The 14,550-nt window shown below is 44.2% G+C and overlaps 1 protein-coding gene across 2 annotated transcripts; it reads left to right on the top strand.

The window, feature by feature from the left end:
* Nucleotides 1–9,510: 9,510 nt before the first annotated feature.
* Nucleotides 9,511–14,193, top strand: DAZAP2 (DAZ associated protein 2). Of its 2 annotated transcripts, none has more exons than XM_045554897.1 (4): nt 9,511–9,715; nt 10,748–10,866; nt 11,286–11,531; nt 12,742–14,193. In XM_045554897.1, the coding sequence occupies exons 1-4, from the start codon at nt 9,703–9,705 to the stop codon at nt 12,868–12,870; spliced, it is 507 nt and encodes a 168-aa protein (XP_045410853.1). In that variant the 5' UTR covers nt 9,511–9,702; the 3' UTR covers nt 12,871–14,193. The 2 variants fall into 2 exon arrangements, with proteins under 2 accessions (XP_045410853.1, XP_045410854.1); XM_045554898.1 differs by having other exon boundaries at nt 9,612–9,715; nt 11,286–11,454.
* The last annotated feature ends 357 nt before the right edge of the window (nt 14,194–14,550 follow it).

Here is a 14,550-nt window from a genome sequence, read left to right as displayed (position 1 = left end):
TGGAATTGCTCCATTTGGGGTATATGTTTAGCTTTTATAGATGCTGTTAAGTAGTTTTCCAAAGTGTTTGAACCAACTTATAGCCTTACCAGTAACATATGAGAGCTCTGGTATCAGTAATGTTGTATGAGAGTTCTAGCTGTCATTCTATATCCTCACCAATACTTGGTATTGGCAGTCTTTTTGCAATAAATACATATTACTTTTGTAATTCTAAAAAACCCCACAGGCTGGGCATGGTGGTTCATGCCTGTAATCCTAGCACTCTGGGAGGCTGACATAGGAGGATCACTTGAGGTCAGGAGTTTGAGACCACCCTGAGCAAGAGCAAGACCACGTCTCTACAAATAATAAAAGAATTAGCCGGGCATGGTGGTGTACACCTATAGTCCCAGCTACTCAGGAAGCTGAGGCAGTAGGACTGCTTGAGCCCAGGAGTTTGAGGTTGCTGTGAGCTACACTGACTCCTCTAGCCCGGGCAACAGAGTGAGACTCGGTCTCAGGAAAAAAAAAAAAAAGCCCAAAATCCACAATATAAATATTTCCATTTCCATGGGTAGGTAAGGAGATCTCACCAGTAGCTTCCTTCTGCTTCCCGTGCCAAATAAAACTCTTCAATAGGATTCTCAGCCCAGCACATTTTCTTATGCACTTTCACTCCCACTTCTCATGCCTTCTGAGCCTTCGTTTATTCAACAAATATAATAGTTATTATCTACTGTGTGCCAAACACTGGGCTGGGTGCTAAATGTCCAGAAGAAAACAAAATAGACTGCTCACTTGAGCTCAGGAGTTAGAGATCAGCCTAAGCAAGAGTGAGACCCCATCTCTACAAAAAACAGAAAAAATTAGCCAGTTAGTGTCTTCCCTATGTGTTTATTATGTAAATTCCAAGAAAGCAGTCTCAAAAAAAAAAAAAAAAAAGAAAGAAAGAAAGAAAAGGAAAAAAAGAAGAGTCTTCTTTCCCACTGTACCTAGAAAGCTTCTGGAATCTAAGCAGATAATCCCTGGGGGCCCATCTTCCCTGACTTGGGAACTGACCCAGTTCTATGTCTTCAAAAACTTGTGATGGAGCAACCAGGTTTTACCAGGATCCATGCATATTTTCCCAAACACCTTCCTCCCTCCTTACCTCCATAGCCAGTCTTGCCCCTCCTGCTGTCTAACCACCAGATTAAAGGCCTCCTCTGCTGTTGCTGAGGGAACGAAGCCAGGGCAGGTGGGAGTGAGCTGAAGGATGATATAGCAGGGGACTTAGGCTGGTCAGCGAGCAAGCCTCTCAGCTATGAGGACAAGAAAGGCAGCAATGCTTTTCTGAGGGCTTGTAGGCCAGTTTTCCTAAAACGAGGAAGCAGTAGTCAGTCTTGGCTAGTCACATTGAAGGCCTATGAGGAGACTGGGCCATGGAGGAGGAGTTCCCCGGGTGCAGTTAACAATACAAGGATACCTTAAGGTGAAAAGCCAGAGTTTTTGATAACTTACGTGTGACAGGGAGTGTGGTTGTGCCTGCTCAATTTTTTAGAGACCTCCACCTCTTGCCCTGAAATGAGTATATTTTATTCTATTTACTTTAATTTTAGCAATAATGTAAAACTGTATTGCTTGGCTGCTGTCACTGTCTCTGACAGATTACCCTACCAGCTCAAAGGGTAAATATGGTTCTTTATTTTTTTTTCATAATTTTTGTACAGTAACAAGGTAAGGAACATTTTAGCTCATAAATTATTTACCAAACCTCACAGGCATAATAGGCTGTGTGCATATTCATCAGGCTATCATCCATTATTCATAAGAAGTTCACTTCAACTGTTAGAAGAAAATGAGGTTGCTGATTGAAATGCTGAAGAAATGTGGGCTTTTGTCCCCCTCCTTCCTCCCATCTGAATAAGTCTCGAAGTTTCCATCAAAAAATGATATTATAGAAAAAAAAATTTTATTCCTGACAAGTAGATATGTAGATAGAGGGAAAGAAAGCTTGCAGTAGGAAATAAATTGGCAGAATCAACCTCTATTCATTTAACTTAGATAAAGTCCCCCGACTCCTGCTTCCACACAGCCCGTGCCCAGGAAGTAGCCAAAGGAGTCCCCTTCCCTGTAACAGGGTGGCTTCAGCAAATTTGGTAGAGTTATTGCTTATGTTAACTAAGGTACAGGTTGCATTCTACAACGTAAGAAGTATTTATTGTGATCTTCTTCTTTGACCCTCACACCAAGTCTGTGAGGTAGGAATAATTTTCAAGATGAGAAAACTGAGACTCACAAGGTAAGTGGCTTGTCCAAGGCCAAACAGCTCATGAGGAACAGAACCAGGACTGGAACCTAAATTTCCTTCCACATCTCATGTTCTTTATATTCTGTCTTCCTGAGTCCTCTAGATGGTAAAAACCCACCATTCCCAAGATACAGGTATTTCACAATGTTTTCCATGAACCATTGGTTTTATTTTCATTTCTTAAATATCTTTATTATTTATGTGGAATACAAAAGCAATATAGGCTTGAAAGCATTAAAAAATACAAAGTTCTGTAAAATAGAGTGGAACAAACATCCAACCATGTGGACAGGCAGTGGACTGCCATGACCACCAACCCCACCGCCACCTCCATTTCTACAGGAAAAAGTGGAAATCAAGTCAGACCCACAGATCTGTGTTCAGATCTGGGCATAGTCACTTAGTTGTGTGTAATGTTGGGCAAGTTAGCCATAGTTTCTCTATTTGTAAAAAGGGAATACTACCTACTCTTGGGAGTTTTTGGTAAGTGTTAAATCAGATAAAGGATATGAAATTCAGGTGTCAGCATTTTTCTCCATTTTAAGGGTCACCTCCCTCTGGTAAATTTGAAGAAGTGGAGTGGAAGCAAGGTTTGTGCCTTTGCCCCAAGTCTTGCACTTGACTCTCTGTTCCGTTCTGTCCTGAGCCACCCACTTGGCTGCTGGTCATGGCCTAGAACTCCTGGTGTGGCTCCTCTAGATGAAATGCAACTTTATGGGGACACAGGTGTGAATTATTCCCATCATGACTAGACTATACACGTTGTTCCTTACTTGTTGGGGGAAAACTTAAAGAGAATTATAATAATGGAAAGTATTAAAACTTTGGTTTTAACATTCCCTATAATCCAAGAAATTTAATCTTTATTAGGGGGTATCAGGTCCCTAACCTGGCCCTCTGTCCTCTTCTTCCCTCCCTAGGAACTCCTCCTTCAACCCTCCATTCCTTTCCGGGAAGCCTCCCTCTCATCTCTCAGCTATCCCTAGAAGCACATTTCCCTGAATCTGACATAGTCTGGATTCTGGATTAACAGCACAGAGTGCTGGAGGGGTGAGTGTGTGTTTGGGTATTGAGGGGGCGGGGTACAACAGGGAATAGGTACCACAGTGGCCTCGTGGGAATGAGCTTCAGCACACAGTCCATATAGCAGGATAGAGACAGGGAACCAGTAGGCCTTGCTCGATAAAGAGTCATAAGACCCAGGCAGGGCGCGGTGGCTCACGCCTGTAATCCTAGCACTCTGGGAGGCCGAGGCGGGTGGATCACTTGAGGTCAGGAGTTCGAGACCAGCCTGAGCAAGAGCGAGACCCTGTCTCTACCAAAAAAAAAAAAGAAAGAAATTATCTGGACAACTAAAAATATATAGAAAAAATTAGCCAGGCATGGTGGTATATGCCTGTAGTCCCAGCTACTCGGGAGGCTGAGGCAGGAGGACAGCTTGAACCCAGGAGTTGAAGGTTGCTGTGAGCAAAGCTGATGCCATGGCACTCTAGCCCAGGCAACAGAGCGAGCCTCTGTCTCAAAAAAAAAAAAAAAAAAAAAATTGGAGAAACTTCTCATTTTTTGTTATAGCCACATAGTATTTTAATGTATAGATGCACCAAGATTTATTACACCAGTTTCCTACTAATGAACATAGGGGTTATTTCTAATCTTTTGCCATTATAAACAACGCTGCAATGAACAAGGAGGTGGACTTATACATACAGGGGTTCTCATGAGTGCAAATATATCTGTAGGAATTATTCCCAGAAGTGGGAATGGAGTATTTACAAGTCTGATGGATATTGCCAAATTAACCCTATAGAATTTGTGCCAATTTTCATCCAACCATCAATAAAGTAAAATGTCTGTTTATCCATAGCCATGCAAATAGAGTAATGTTAGCAAATATTTGGATTTTCATCAAGCTGATAATGATATCTGTGTGATTTTAATTTGCTGCTTTATTATTATGACTGAGGCTGAACATCATTTCCTATGTTAAGAAGCCATTTGTTTTTCCTTTTCTGTAAACTGTAAATGTCATTCACTATTTTTTCTAATGGTTGGTCATGTACTGACTGGTTTCTAGGAATTATTTACATGCAGGGAGATTAAAACCTTTGTGATATGAATTACAAATATTTTTTTCCAATTTGTCATTTGTCTTTTGACTTTATGGAGTTTTTTGACTTTATGGAGTTTTGATCTCTGATATTAATCCTATTAATTAATTCTGTTAATTAGTCCTGGCATTAGTCCAGTTGTTTCTGCCTCCTAAATATTTCTGGAATCCCTCCACTTCTCTCTACCCCACTGCTACTTCCCTAGGCCAGTCTGCCGTTATGGTTCACCGAAATGACCACACTGGATTCCATCCGGTATCTCAGACACACCTCCACTCTTGCCCCTTCTCTATCCTATTTCACATTCTGTAGCCAGAAGGATTTTTCTAAAATAAAAACATGATTGTGTCACTTTCCTGCTTCACACTCCTCAGTGGCAAACTAGTGCCCCTAGGACAGAATGTGACGTCTTTTGTGGGCCCCATTGCCCCCATGTGGTCTGGCTCCAGTTTACCTCTTCAGCTGCTTCTGTCACCAGTCCCCACAAGTCCCCTTACCAGTGTGCTCTGGCCACACCGAACTGTTTTCATGCCTCCCTCTCTGTAAGCCCTCTCACTTCTAGGCCTCTGCACAAGCTGTTCCCTCTTCCAGGAACCATCTTTACTTGCTTAACTTCCACTCACCATTCAGATTTCACCTCAAACATCACTTGCACCAGGAAACCTTCCCTGGAGAAAGTAGGTGCCTCACCTCTGTGCTCTTCTTGCACCCCATGCTGTCCTTATGTCAGCACTAATCACATTCTGTTATGATTATCTGTTTACCTTTCTGTCTCTCCCATTAGGTATACTGCAAGTTCCACACAGGCAGGGACTATGCCTGCCTCCTCACTAGTGTCTCCCTAGTGCCTATCACAGGGCCTGGCACATAACAGACACTCAAAAAAAAAAAAAAAAAAAAAAAAAGAAAGAAATCTGTTAAATTACTGCAAGAAACAGTTTTGATACATGACTACATGAACATCCTCATCTCATTGGGGGACCCATGAAAATGAAGAAAATATTAAGGCTTGACTCTTGTCCAAGAAAATAGACAGTTACTTCTTAATCTACCTGCCAGAGAAAGCAGTGGCCTACAACCCCTCCACTTCTGCTGGTGACCTCATTTGCCTCTGCCCTGGCTTTTCCAATGTCTAGATCCAGGGTGACAAGCAAGATCCCCAACATCCCTGTAGAAGAGGCTCTGACTAATCTGAGGCCAGCTAGCATGAGCAGGAGCTAGCTCCAGGAGAGTTCCTGGGTGCCAAGAGTTAACCCTTTAATCATTGGACAATGGAGAGGCCCTGGGAAGGACCACCCAGTAGAAGTATTTGCATTTTTAACACTGGCAGGGCCTGACCACAATTTACAAACTGATTGTCAGCTCTGCCCACTTCTCTTCTGTCTTCTCAGGCTCCTCTTCATTCTTTTCCTCCTCTAACACAGAGTCTAGATTTAGACCTGGAGGTGACACAAAGATTGTGTGATCTCTTTGGCAGATGATAAAGCTGAGATCCTTGAGAGGCAACAGATTCAAAACAATGAGTGGCTTGTGAAGTCAGGTGAACCTGAGTTTGAATACTGGGTCTGCAGCAGTATAATTAGTTCAGCTACTTAACCTGTTTGAAATACAGTTCCCTTACTTGTACCATCCTCAGAGTCTGCTATGGACATGAAATGGATATGTCTGGTGCAATATCTGACTCATACATAGTAGCGAGTAAGTGGGAGCTGAATAGATGAGGATCAAAGTCAGTCAATTAGTAGCAGAGTTAGGACCAGAACTAGTGTCTTGATTTTGGGTCCACCTCCTGAACTTTCACTGACATGGACTACTATAGTCAACAAAATTTTAGGGGGCCAGGCATGGTGGCTCATGCCTGTAATCCTAGCACTCTGAGAGGCCAAGGCAGAAGGAAAGCTTGAGCTCACGAGTTCGAGGCCAGCCTGAGTGAGAGTGACCCCCATCTCCATTAAAAATAGAAAAAATTAGCTGGGCATGCTGGCAAGTGCCTGTAGTCCTAGCTCCTCAGGAGGCTGAGGCAGGATGATGGCTTGAGCCCAGGAGTTTGAGATTGCTGTGAGTTAGGCTGATGCTATGACATTCTAGCCCAGCCAACAGAGTGAGATTCTGTCTTTAAAAAAAAAAAAAAAAACAGGCCCGGCGCGGTGGCTCACGCCTGTAATCCTAGCCCTCTGGGAGGCCGAGGCGGGCTGATCTCTCGAGGTCAGGAGTTCGAGACCAGCCTGAGCAAGAGTGAGACCCCCGTCTCTACTAAAAATAGAAAGAAATTATCTGGCCAACTAAAATATATATAGAAAAAATTAGCCGGGCATGGTGGCACATGCCTGTAGTCCCAGCTACCCGGGAGGCTGAGGCAGGAGGATCGCTTAAGCCCAGGAGTTTGAGGTTGCTGTGAGCGAGGCTGACGCCACGGCACTCACTCTAGCCTGGGCAACAAAGTGAGACTCTGTCTCAAAAAAAAAAAAAAAAAAAATTTCAGGGTCCATAACTGAGGTCCCAGAAAGAGACATAAGAGAAGTTTCCTTTCTTAGGTTCATTCCTTTATTTTCTGAGACCCTGAGCCCCAGGTCAGGGTGGAGATACATTAGTGACCTCTCCAGTTTCAGGCTTTGGGGTGGAATCAGTTTTAGGATCTGATTTGGAAAAGTTAGGATACAGGAAAGATTTGCCTGATCTGACTTCCAAGGAGTTATTTATGCAGTTATTCTCTAATTACTGATTGTAAACTTCATGCTAAGAAAAGTACAAGGCCCTGGTCATGATAGTCCACTAAAAACAGTGTTTTGGCCAGGCGTGGTGGCTCACATCTGTAATCCTAGCACTTTGAGAGGCCGAGGTGGGAGGATCACTTGAGTCTGGGAGTTTGAAACCAGCCTGGGCAATATCGTGACCCTGTCTCTACAAAACAGAAAAATTGTGGCCGGGTGCAGTGGCTCACACCTGTAATCCTAGCACTCTGGGAGGCCGAGGTGGGAGGATCGCTCGAGCTCAGGAGTTCGAGACTAGCCTGAGCAAGAGCGAGACCTTGTCTCTACTAAAAATAGAAAGAAGTTATATGGACAGCTAAAAATATACACAAAAAAAATTAGCCAGGCATGGCGGCACATGCCTATAGTCCCAGCTACTTGGAAGGCTGAGGCAGTAGGATTGCTTGAGCCCAGGAGTTTGAGGTTGCTGTGAGCTAGGCTGACGCCAGGGCACTCTAGCCCGGGCAACAGAGCGAGACTCTGTCTCAAAAAAAAAAAAAAGATTAAAAAAAAAAAGAGAAAGAAAAATTGTGCCTGTAGTTAGTCCTAGCTACTAGGGAGGCTGAGGCAGGAGGATCGCTTGAGCCCAGGAGTTGGAGGCTGCAGTGAGCTATGATGAAGCCACTGCACTCCAGCCTGGCCGACAGAGTGGGACTCTGTCTCAAAACAAACAAATGAGAAAAAAAAACAAAACAGAAAAATAGTGTTTTACAAACTGTGGGTCCTGACTTGTTAGTGAGATGTGAAATCAGAACCAGAATTGGAAAAAAAAGAGGCAGAGAATAGAAAATATAATAGTGCCTTTTACATATAAGGATGTTAAATTTATAGGATCATAAAATTTTATTTCAGCCATATATGATTATAAATGGATATATGCTGTGTCATGATTTAAGTGTATTACTGTGGATCAAAGTTTGCAAGCCCCTGCATTAGAAGGTGAGCTTTAGGAGAGCAAGAGTTTTGTTTTAGAACGATGTCTGGCATTTGTAAGAGTTGAATGAATGAATGTTTAACACTATGACTGCCTTCAAAAAGATTAGAGTCAGAATTACAGAAAAAGGTAATTATCATAGGCTTCATGATACTAGTATTAGTCTGAACCAAATTAATAATGTGAATATACTGAAAGAGAAAAAAAACCTAAAATAACTCCAAAAACAAATAATCTTTGACTATCAGACTGTAGAGTATTTTAGTCATGTTAGGCAGTGTGAAGTGATAAGAAAAAACAAAAACAAAAATACTGACCTGGAACCTGGGAGCCAGGACACAAAACCTGATTCTGTGACCTGTTAACTGTGTGACTTGGGACAAATCTCTTTAATCAATTCTCTAATTTGAAAAACAGCAATGTTCAAACAAGCCCTGCCTGCCACACAGGACTATTGTGAAGACCTGTGAAGATGAAATTGTGCATTTTAAGGGTGTCCTGCAAACTGTAATACAATACTGGAACAAACCAAGGGATTACTGAGTTGAAATGAGTATGGGTCTTTTTCGAGTTCAATTAACTAGCAAACATTAATCAGGTTTCTAATGTTTATTGAGGGCTTTTCTTTCCAAAGCTCTTCGTTTTTGGATGCTTTTGCAACTGTTCTTACTATAACGTAGAAGGTAAACTCCAAGACAATATAGTGTTGGGGCTGTCTGGTTTAGCTCCCTCTCCACTTGAGCATAGCAGGGGCTCAGCAGGTATTTCTGAATGCAGCCAGAAAGGAAAAAAACTTAATTGCTACCCTGAAGGCTGCCATCTTTGCCCTTGAGGAAACTAGGGGCAAAGCGATGCAGAGAAAGTATCTATAAGGCATCATACAGGTCACCTGGAGCAGGTGCCAAAGACAGGGCAGAGTCACACAAGCACTCCTTGGGTACTACGAGTTTGTCAGTTTTACTGCTAGCTGTTGTGGGCAGCACAGCAAAACAGAACTACTTCCTTTACGTGAGAAAGGCAGCGACTCACAGAGGTTAACTACCACAGACAGGGCAGCGGGGATTCGAGTGAAGATCTAATTCAGGAAAGGACGGATGTGAACTGGACTGGTAAAATAAATCTTTACGGAGCTGAAACTTAAGTTGGATTTCGTAGGAAGCGAACGCGTGATAGGCCCAGGTTTAGGGAGCATATATTGCAGGCAGGTTGAGAAATCTGTAGAAATCTATGCTCCTCGTGAAAAGGTTGCCAAGGTGAGCTGACCTTGAGTTAATGTGTGTAGGTGGAAAAGGTTCCGGGGAATGGCTTCATCGCTCGGCCTCCGAGCGTCCAACAGAGAGAAAACGTCCTGCTAGGAGACAATACCTGCACTTGGATTTCCTCCAGTTGAGACGGGGGCGGGGGGCGGAGGGCGAGAGCGAGCGGGCGGGGCCAACGCGAGGGGGCGGGACCACGCAGGCCCTCCCTGCAGCGACTGGAGGCTGGGCGCAGGGGCGGGGCTTCCGGCGCCAGCGGCATTAGGGCGTCGGGTGACGTTAGGCGGCCGATCGTCACGTGACACGGAAGTGACTCCGAACAGGAAGAGGACGAAAAAAATAACCGTCCGCGACGCCGAGCCGAACCGGACCTGCAGCCACCATGAACAGCAAAGGCAAGGACAGGGGGCGGCTGAGGCCGTCGGGGGGAGTAGTGCTGGCCTGGAGCGAGAGGGCCCGGAGCCCAGGGTCACCAAACGCCAGGCTTGGGGTGGGCTGCGCCGCGCTTCTCGGCCGACTGCAGTTCTGGGGCTGCGCCTGACGCCTTCATCATTCCCTAACTACGGCTCCTTACTCCCTCCCGGCCCTTTCCCCCGTAAACTCTGTGGCGCAGTTTGGAGCTGCGGGCTTGGGTTGGGGGGGGCTTGTCATGATGGGCATGTGCAGAAACAAATGGAGTGCTAGAGCAGGGATTTGGGTAGGCCAATGGAGAGCCGGCGGAGGCGGGGCCCGCGCTCCGGAACAACGGGCAGGGCCCGGAGCTTAACTAGTGAATTGCCAGAGTTGGTGCGCGGGCTAGGGCCTGCAGGGTGTCTCTTCTTCCTTTCTCACTCCCTCGCCCTTCGCTGGCGGGGCCAGAACTTCTTTCCTGTGGTGGTACCAATGTGTCTGTCAGGACATGATCTCCAGCTTCTCCAGAGAGGACATTCCCCCTCACCCCTCCTTCATCCTTTCTCCGTCTCACTTCCACTATTCACACTCTTCTTTATTTGGAAGTCGACCTTGAATAGGAATCTGTGAGATAAGTCAGAACCGTTACCCACGAAGTCTGGGCTGGGTACAGCCGGTAGAGACTACCCAGAGCAGAAGCACCCTTGATACACCAGCAGGCCAGAACCTCAGAAACGGGTGCCCAGACTTGTCCCAAATTCCGGAGGGAACTTGGCCCAGCTAGACTTCAACCTTACATCAGTATGATAGTAGGAGCAGCGCCTTGCCTGTCCTGTCTAGTCAGAGTCCAGCATCTTCTGTTATAAGGGCTCAAAGACAATGCTTATTTTCTTGGTTCCAGGAATCACGTCCTGTGGAGCAGTCTATTTGCAAAGTCCCCTTCTGCTTGCTTCCTCCCCGTATGTTAGCTACCCAACATGTACTGCCCCATTTTCGTGGCTCTGTGTAGTAGGCAACTTGCATTTTTTGTCTTCCAGGTCAATATCCAACGCAGCCAACCTACCCTGTGCAGCCTCCTGGGAATCCAGTATACCCTCAGACCTTGCATCTTCCTCAGGCTCCACCCTATACTGATGCTCCACCTGCCTACTCAGAGGTGCTTCCAGTTTGCTAGACTCGAACTAGTTGAGAATATTCTTGGCCCACATTTTTAGTCCTTAGCTAAGTCTGACTTCACATATTTATCTATTTTTCACAAACAGAAGAGAGTGTTCACATAAATAATTTAAACACTATATAATTTAGTCATTTATGTTGGAGTTGAGAATGCATTATTTGATTATTTTGTGTTATTTGGCATGGGCTGAGGTTAAGGAGATGAATTTGCATTCCTTGAGCCTAACATTAGCTATAGCAGGAAGTGATCCAGGAGAATAATGAATGCCAGTAGAAAGGCAGCTTGTATAATTCAAAAAGTAGAATCAGCACAAGGAGAATTAAGAATTGATTCATTAAGGAGATCTCAAATAGGAATGTAATAAAGTAACCTTTTGCCTTCTCTTCTGACTCTCCTAGCTCTATCGTCCGAGCTTTGTGCACCCAGGGGCTGCCACAGTTCCCACCATGTCAGCTGCATTTCCTGGCGCTTCTCTGTATCTTCCTGTGGCTCAGTCTGTGGCCGTTGGGCCTTTAGGTTCCACAATACCTATGGCTTATTATCCAGTTGGTCCCATCTATCCACCTGGTTCAACAGTGCTGGTGGAGGGAGGTTATGATGCAGGTGCCAGATTCGGAGCTGGGGCTACTGCTGGCAACATTCCTGTGAGTATGACCTTACCAGAAAAAACTCAGCCCTTGTCTATTTTAACCTTCTGAAATGACTTCATATTCATTCTCTTATCATTCCTGGAAAATAGTTGCCAGTGTTTGTGCAACCACCAACATCTAATAGGCAGAAAGTGGTTGAGGGGGCAGAACTATAGCAAGTGAGTAGCATCTGGCAAATTCACTGGAGTCTGAGTTAACCAGATTCCTTTGTTTTCCTGTCTTGAGAGTCTTGGTTGCTGTTTTTCCCGTTCATTTTGGTGCAGTGAACTGGTCTAATAATGCCCCTTATTCATTCCATAAGCATTTACTTAATATTTGCCAAGAGCAGGGTGTTGTATTTGAACCCTGATGATTAAAAAGGTAGAACGCATAATTCCTAGTAAGTAGCTTTTAGAAAATACTAGCAGTTTTGGTTATCATTGTCTTCTGCTTAGTTCCCCAATACATGGGATTTAGAGCCCAAAATGGGCCAAGTGTGGTGGCTCACGGCTATAATCCAGCACTCTGGGAGGCCGAGGTGGGAGGATTGCTTGAGCTCAGGAGTTCGAGACCAGTTTGACCAAGAGTGAGACCTTGTCTCTACTAAAAATAGAAAAACTAGCTGGGTGTCATGGCATGTGCCTGTAGTCCCAGTTACTTGAGAGGCTGAGGCAGGAGGATCGCTTGAGCCCAGGAATTTGAGGTTGCTGTGAGCTACTCAGGGCAACAGAGTGAGACTTTGTCTCACAAACAAAAACAAAAAACCCCCAAATGATCCTTGCTAAGACCATCTACTCAGTAATCATATGCCAGAGATAAGGTGAATGTGTCTTTAGTAAGCCTTCAGCTTATCCAGTATTCTATTTAAAAACTATAAGGGATTCTGTGGGATTCAGACCCTGTCCTTGTTTTGGGAGTGTGATTGGGAGGATTTGTTACCCTGAAAGTTACTGTGGTTCTGGCCTATTCATATTTAGAAGGTATCCATAGGCTTCATCTTGGAGCTGGAACCCTTTGAATAAACAGGCTTCCTTTCCTATTTGTATCTTTGGGTTCATAGAGAATATGGACCTGCTTTAGAACTCAAACTGGTGGCAGAACTAGCTCCTTAAAATGCTATTGGTTAGCACATTGCCATCTTTCTAACAGGCCTCTGCTTCACCTGTGTCCCTTTCCCTTATATAAGCTACCCTCTGCCCATTCTACTATGTCCCTTTTCTTTCAGCCTCCACCTCCTGGATGCCCTCCCAATGCTGCTCAGCTTGCAGTCATGCAGGGAGCCAACGTTCTCGTAACTCAGAGGAAGGGGAACTTCTTCATGGGTGGCTCAGATGGTGGCTACACCATCTGGTGAGGAGCCAAGGCCAACTCCGTGCCGGGAAAGACATCACATACCTTCAGCACTTCTCACAATGTAACTGCTTTAGTCATATTAACCTGAAGTTGCAGTTTAGACACATGTTGTTGGGGTGTCTTTCTGGTGCCCAAACTTTCAGGCACTTTTCCAATTTAATAAGGAACCATGTAATGGTAGCAGTACCTCCCTAAAGCATTTTGAGGTAGGGGAGGTATCCATTCATAAAATGAATGTGGGTGAAGCAGCCCTAAGGATCTTCCTTTAATTCTCTGGAGTAATACTGTACCATACTGGTCTTTGCTTTTAGTAATAAAACATCAAATTAGGTTTGGAGGGAACTTTGATCTTCCTAAGAATTAAAGTTGCCAAATTACTCTGATTGGTCTTTAATTTCCTTTAAGTCTTTGATTTATATTACTTGTTATAAATGAAATGCATTAGTCGTCTGCCTTCTTTCCATCCTTCCATCCTTTGCCCTACATCCCACCTCCAACCCATCTTCCGTTTCCTTTGCCAATCTCCATTGAATCAATGGTGCAGGACAGAAAGCCAGTCAGACTAATTTCCTTCTCTCCTTGCACTTCTCCCCACTTGTCATCTTTTAACTAGTCTTTGACAAGGATCCTCTGAAACCCCCTGTGCCCCAAGCACAGGTCCCATTACTTCTGCTTTTGTATCTCCTCAGGCAAAAGTGGAGGGTGCCTTTTGGACCCTTCTCATAGGTTGTCTCTGCATACAGGAACCTAACCCAAATTTACTTCGGTGCCAGGAAAACTGAGCTTTGTTTGAACAAAGGACATCATGCAAACTGTACTGTAAACAGCAGTTTGTTTAATATACGAGGGGCAAGGAGGAGGATGCATTTCAAAAGCCCGATGACTTTAGAGCCAAATTAAGGGGAGTTTTCAGATCAAAAATTGGTTACCATTTTTTGTCAGAGTGTCTCATGCAGCCACTCATGGCTCCCAAGAATTCCTAAACTGGGTTCATAGGGTCATATTGTGAATGCTTCACTACAAAATGACTTGAGTCCAGTGAAATCTCATTAGGGTTAAGAATATTTCAGGGATCCTTAATATTTTGATTTTTTTGTTTTGAAATTGGATTTTATTTTATTTTATCTTATAATTTCAGTTCATCTAAATTTTGTGTTCTGTACATGTGATGTTTGACTGTACCATTGACTGTTATGGAAGTTCAGCGTTGTATGTCTCTCTCTACACTGTGGTGCACTTAACTTGTGGATTTTTTATACTAAAAATGTAGAATAAAGACTATTTTGAAGATTTGAATAAAGTGATGAAGTTGCATTACACCTCACTCCATGGATTCTTTACTTAGCTTGCTTTTAGATTTTTTCTATATATATCTTTTATAGCCTGCCTAGAATTCAGCTAGGTGTTGCTGCTGTTCTCTTTTCTTTAATGAAGACTTTGAAATAAATGCAGGAGTACAAGGCTAAGATTTGACCATTTGGTGAGTTCCACTCAAGATGTTCAACTTTTCCTCACTCTGCTTCCTAAATTCTTTCAAATTCTGGGATTCAGAACCTAAACTTAGAGATAAGGGAAAGAGCTGGGTGCGGTGGTGCATGCCTGTAATCCCAGTTACTCTGAGGCTGAGGTGGGAGGATCACTTGAATGCAGGAGTTTGAGACTGGACCGAGCAACAGTGAGA

This window comes from Lemur catta, chromosome 6 (assembly GCF_020740605.2).
Source record: "Lemur catta isolate mLemCat1 chromosome 6, mLemCat1.pri, whole genome shotgun sequence".
NCBI classification, from domain to species: Eukaryota; Metazoa; Chordata; class Mammalia; order Primates; family Lemuridae; genus Lemur; species Lemur catta.
This window is presented reverse-complemented; position numbering and strand designations above follow the sequence as displayed.

What these genes read in the sequence shown, in the direction of transcription:
- DAZAP2 (XM_045554898.1), top strand. An exon ending in CTCCACCTGCCTACTCAGAG is followed by an intron (nt 10,867 to 11,285) that starts GTGCTTCCAGTT and finishes TGACTCTCCTAG; the next exon opens with CTCTATCGTCCGAGCTTTGT. An exon ending in TGGTCCCATCTATCCACCTG is followed by an intron (nt 11,455 to 12,741) that starts GTTCAACAGTGC and finishes CTTTTCTTTCAG; the next exon opens with CCTCCACCTCCTGGATGCCC.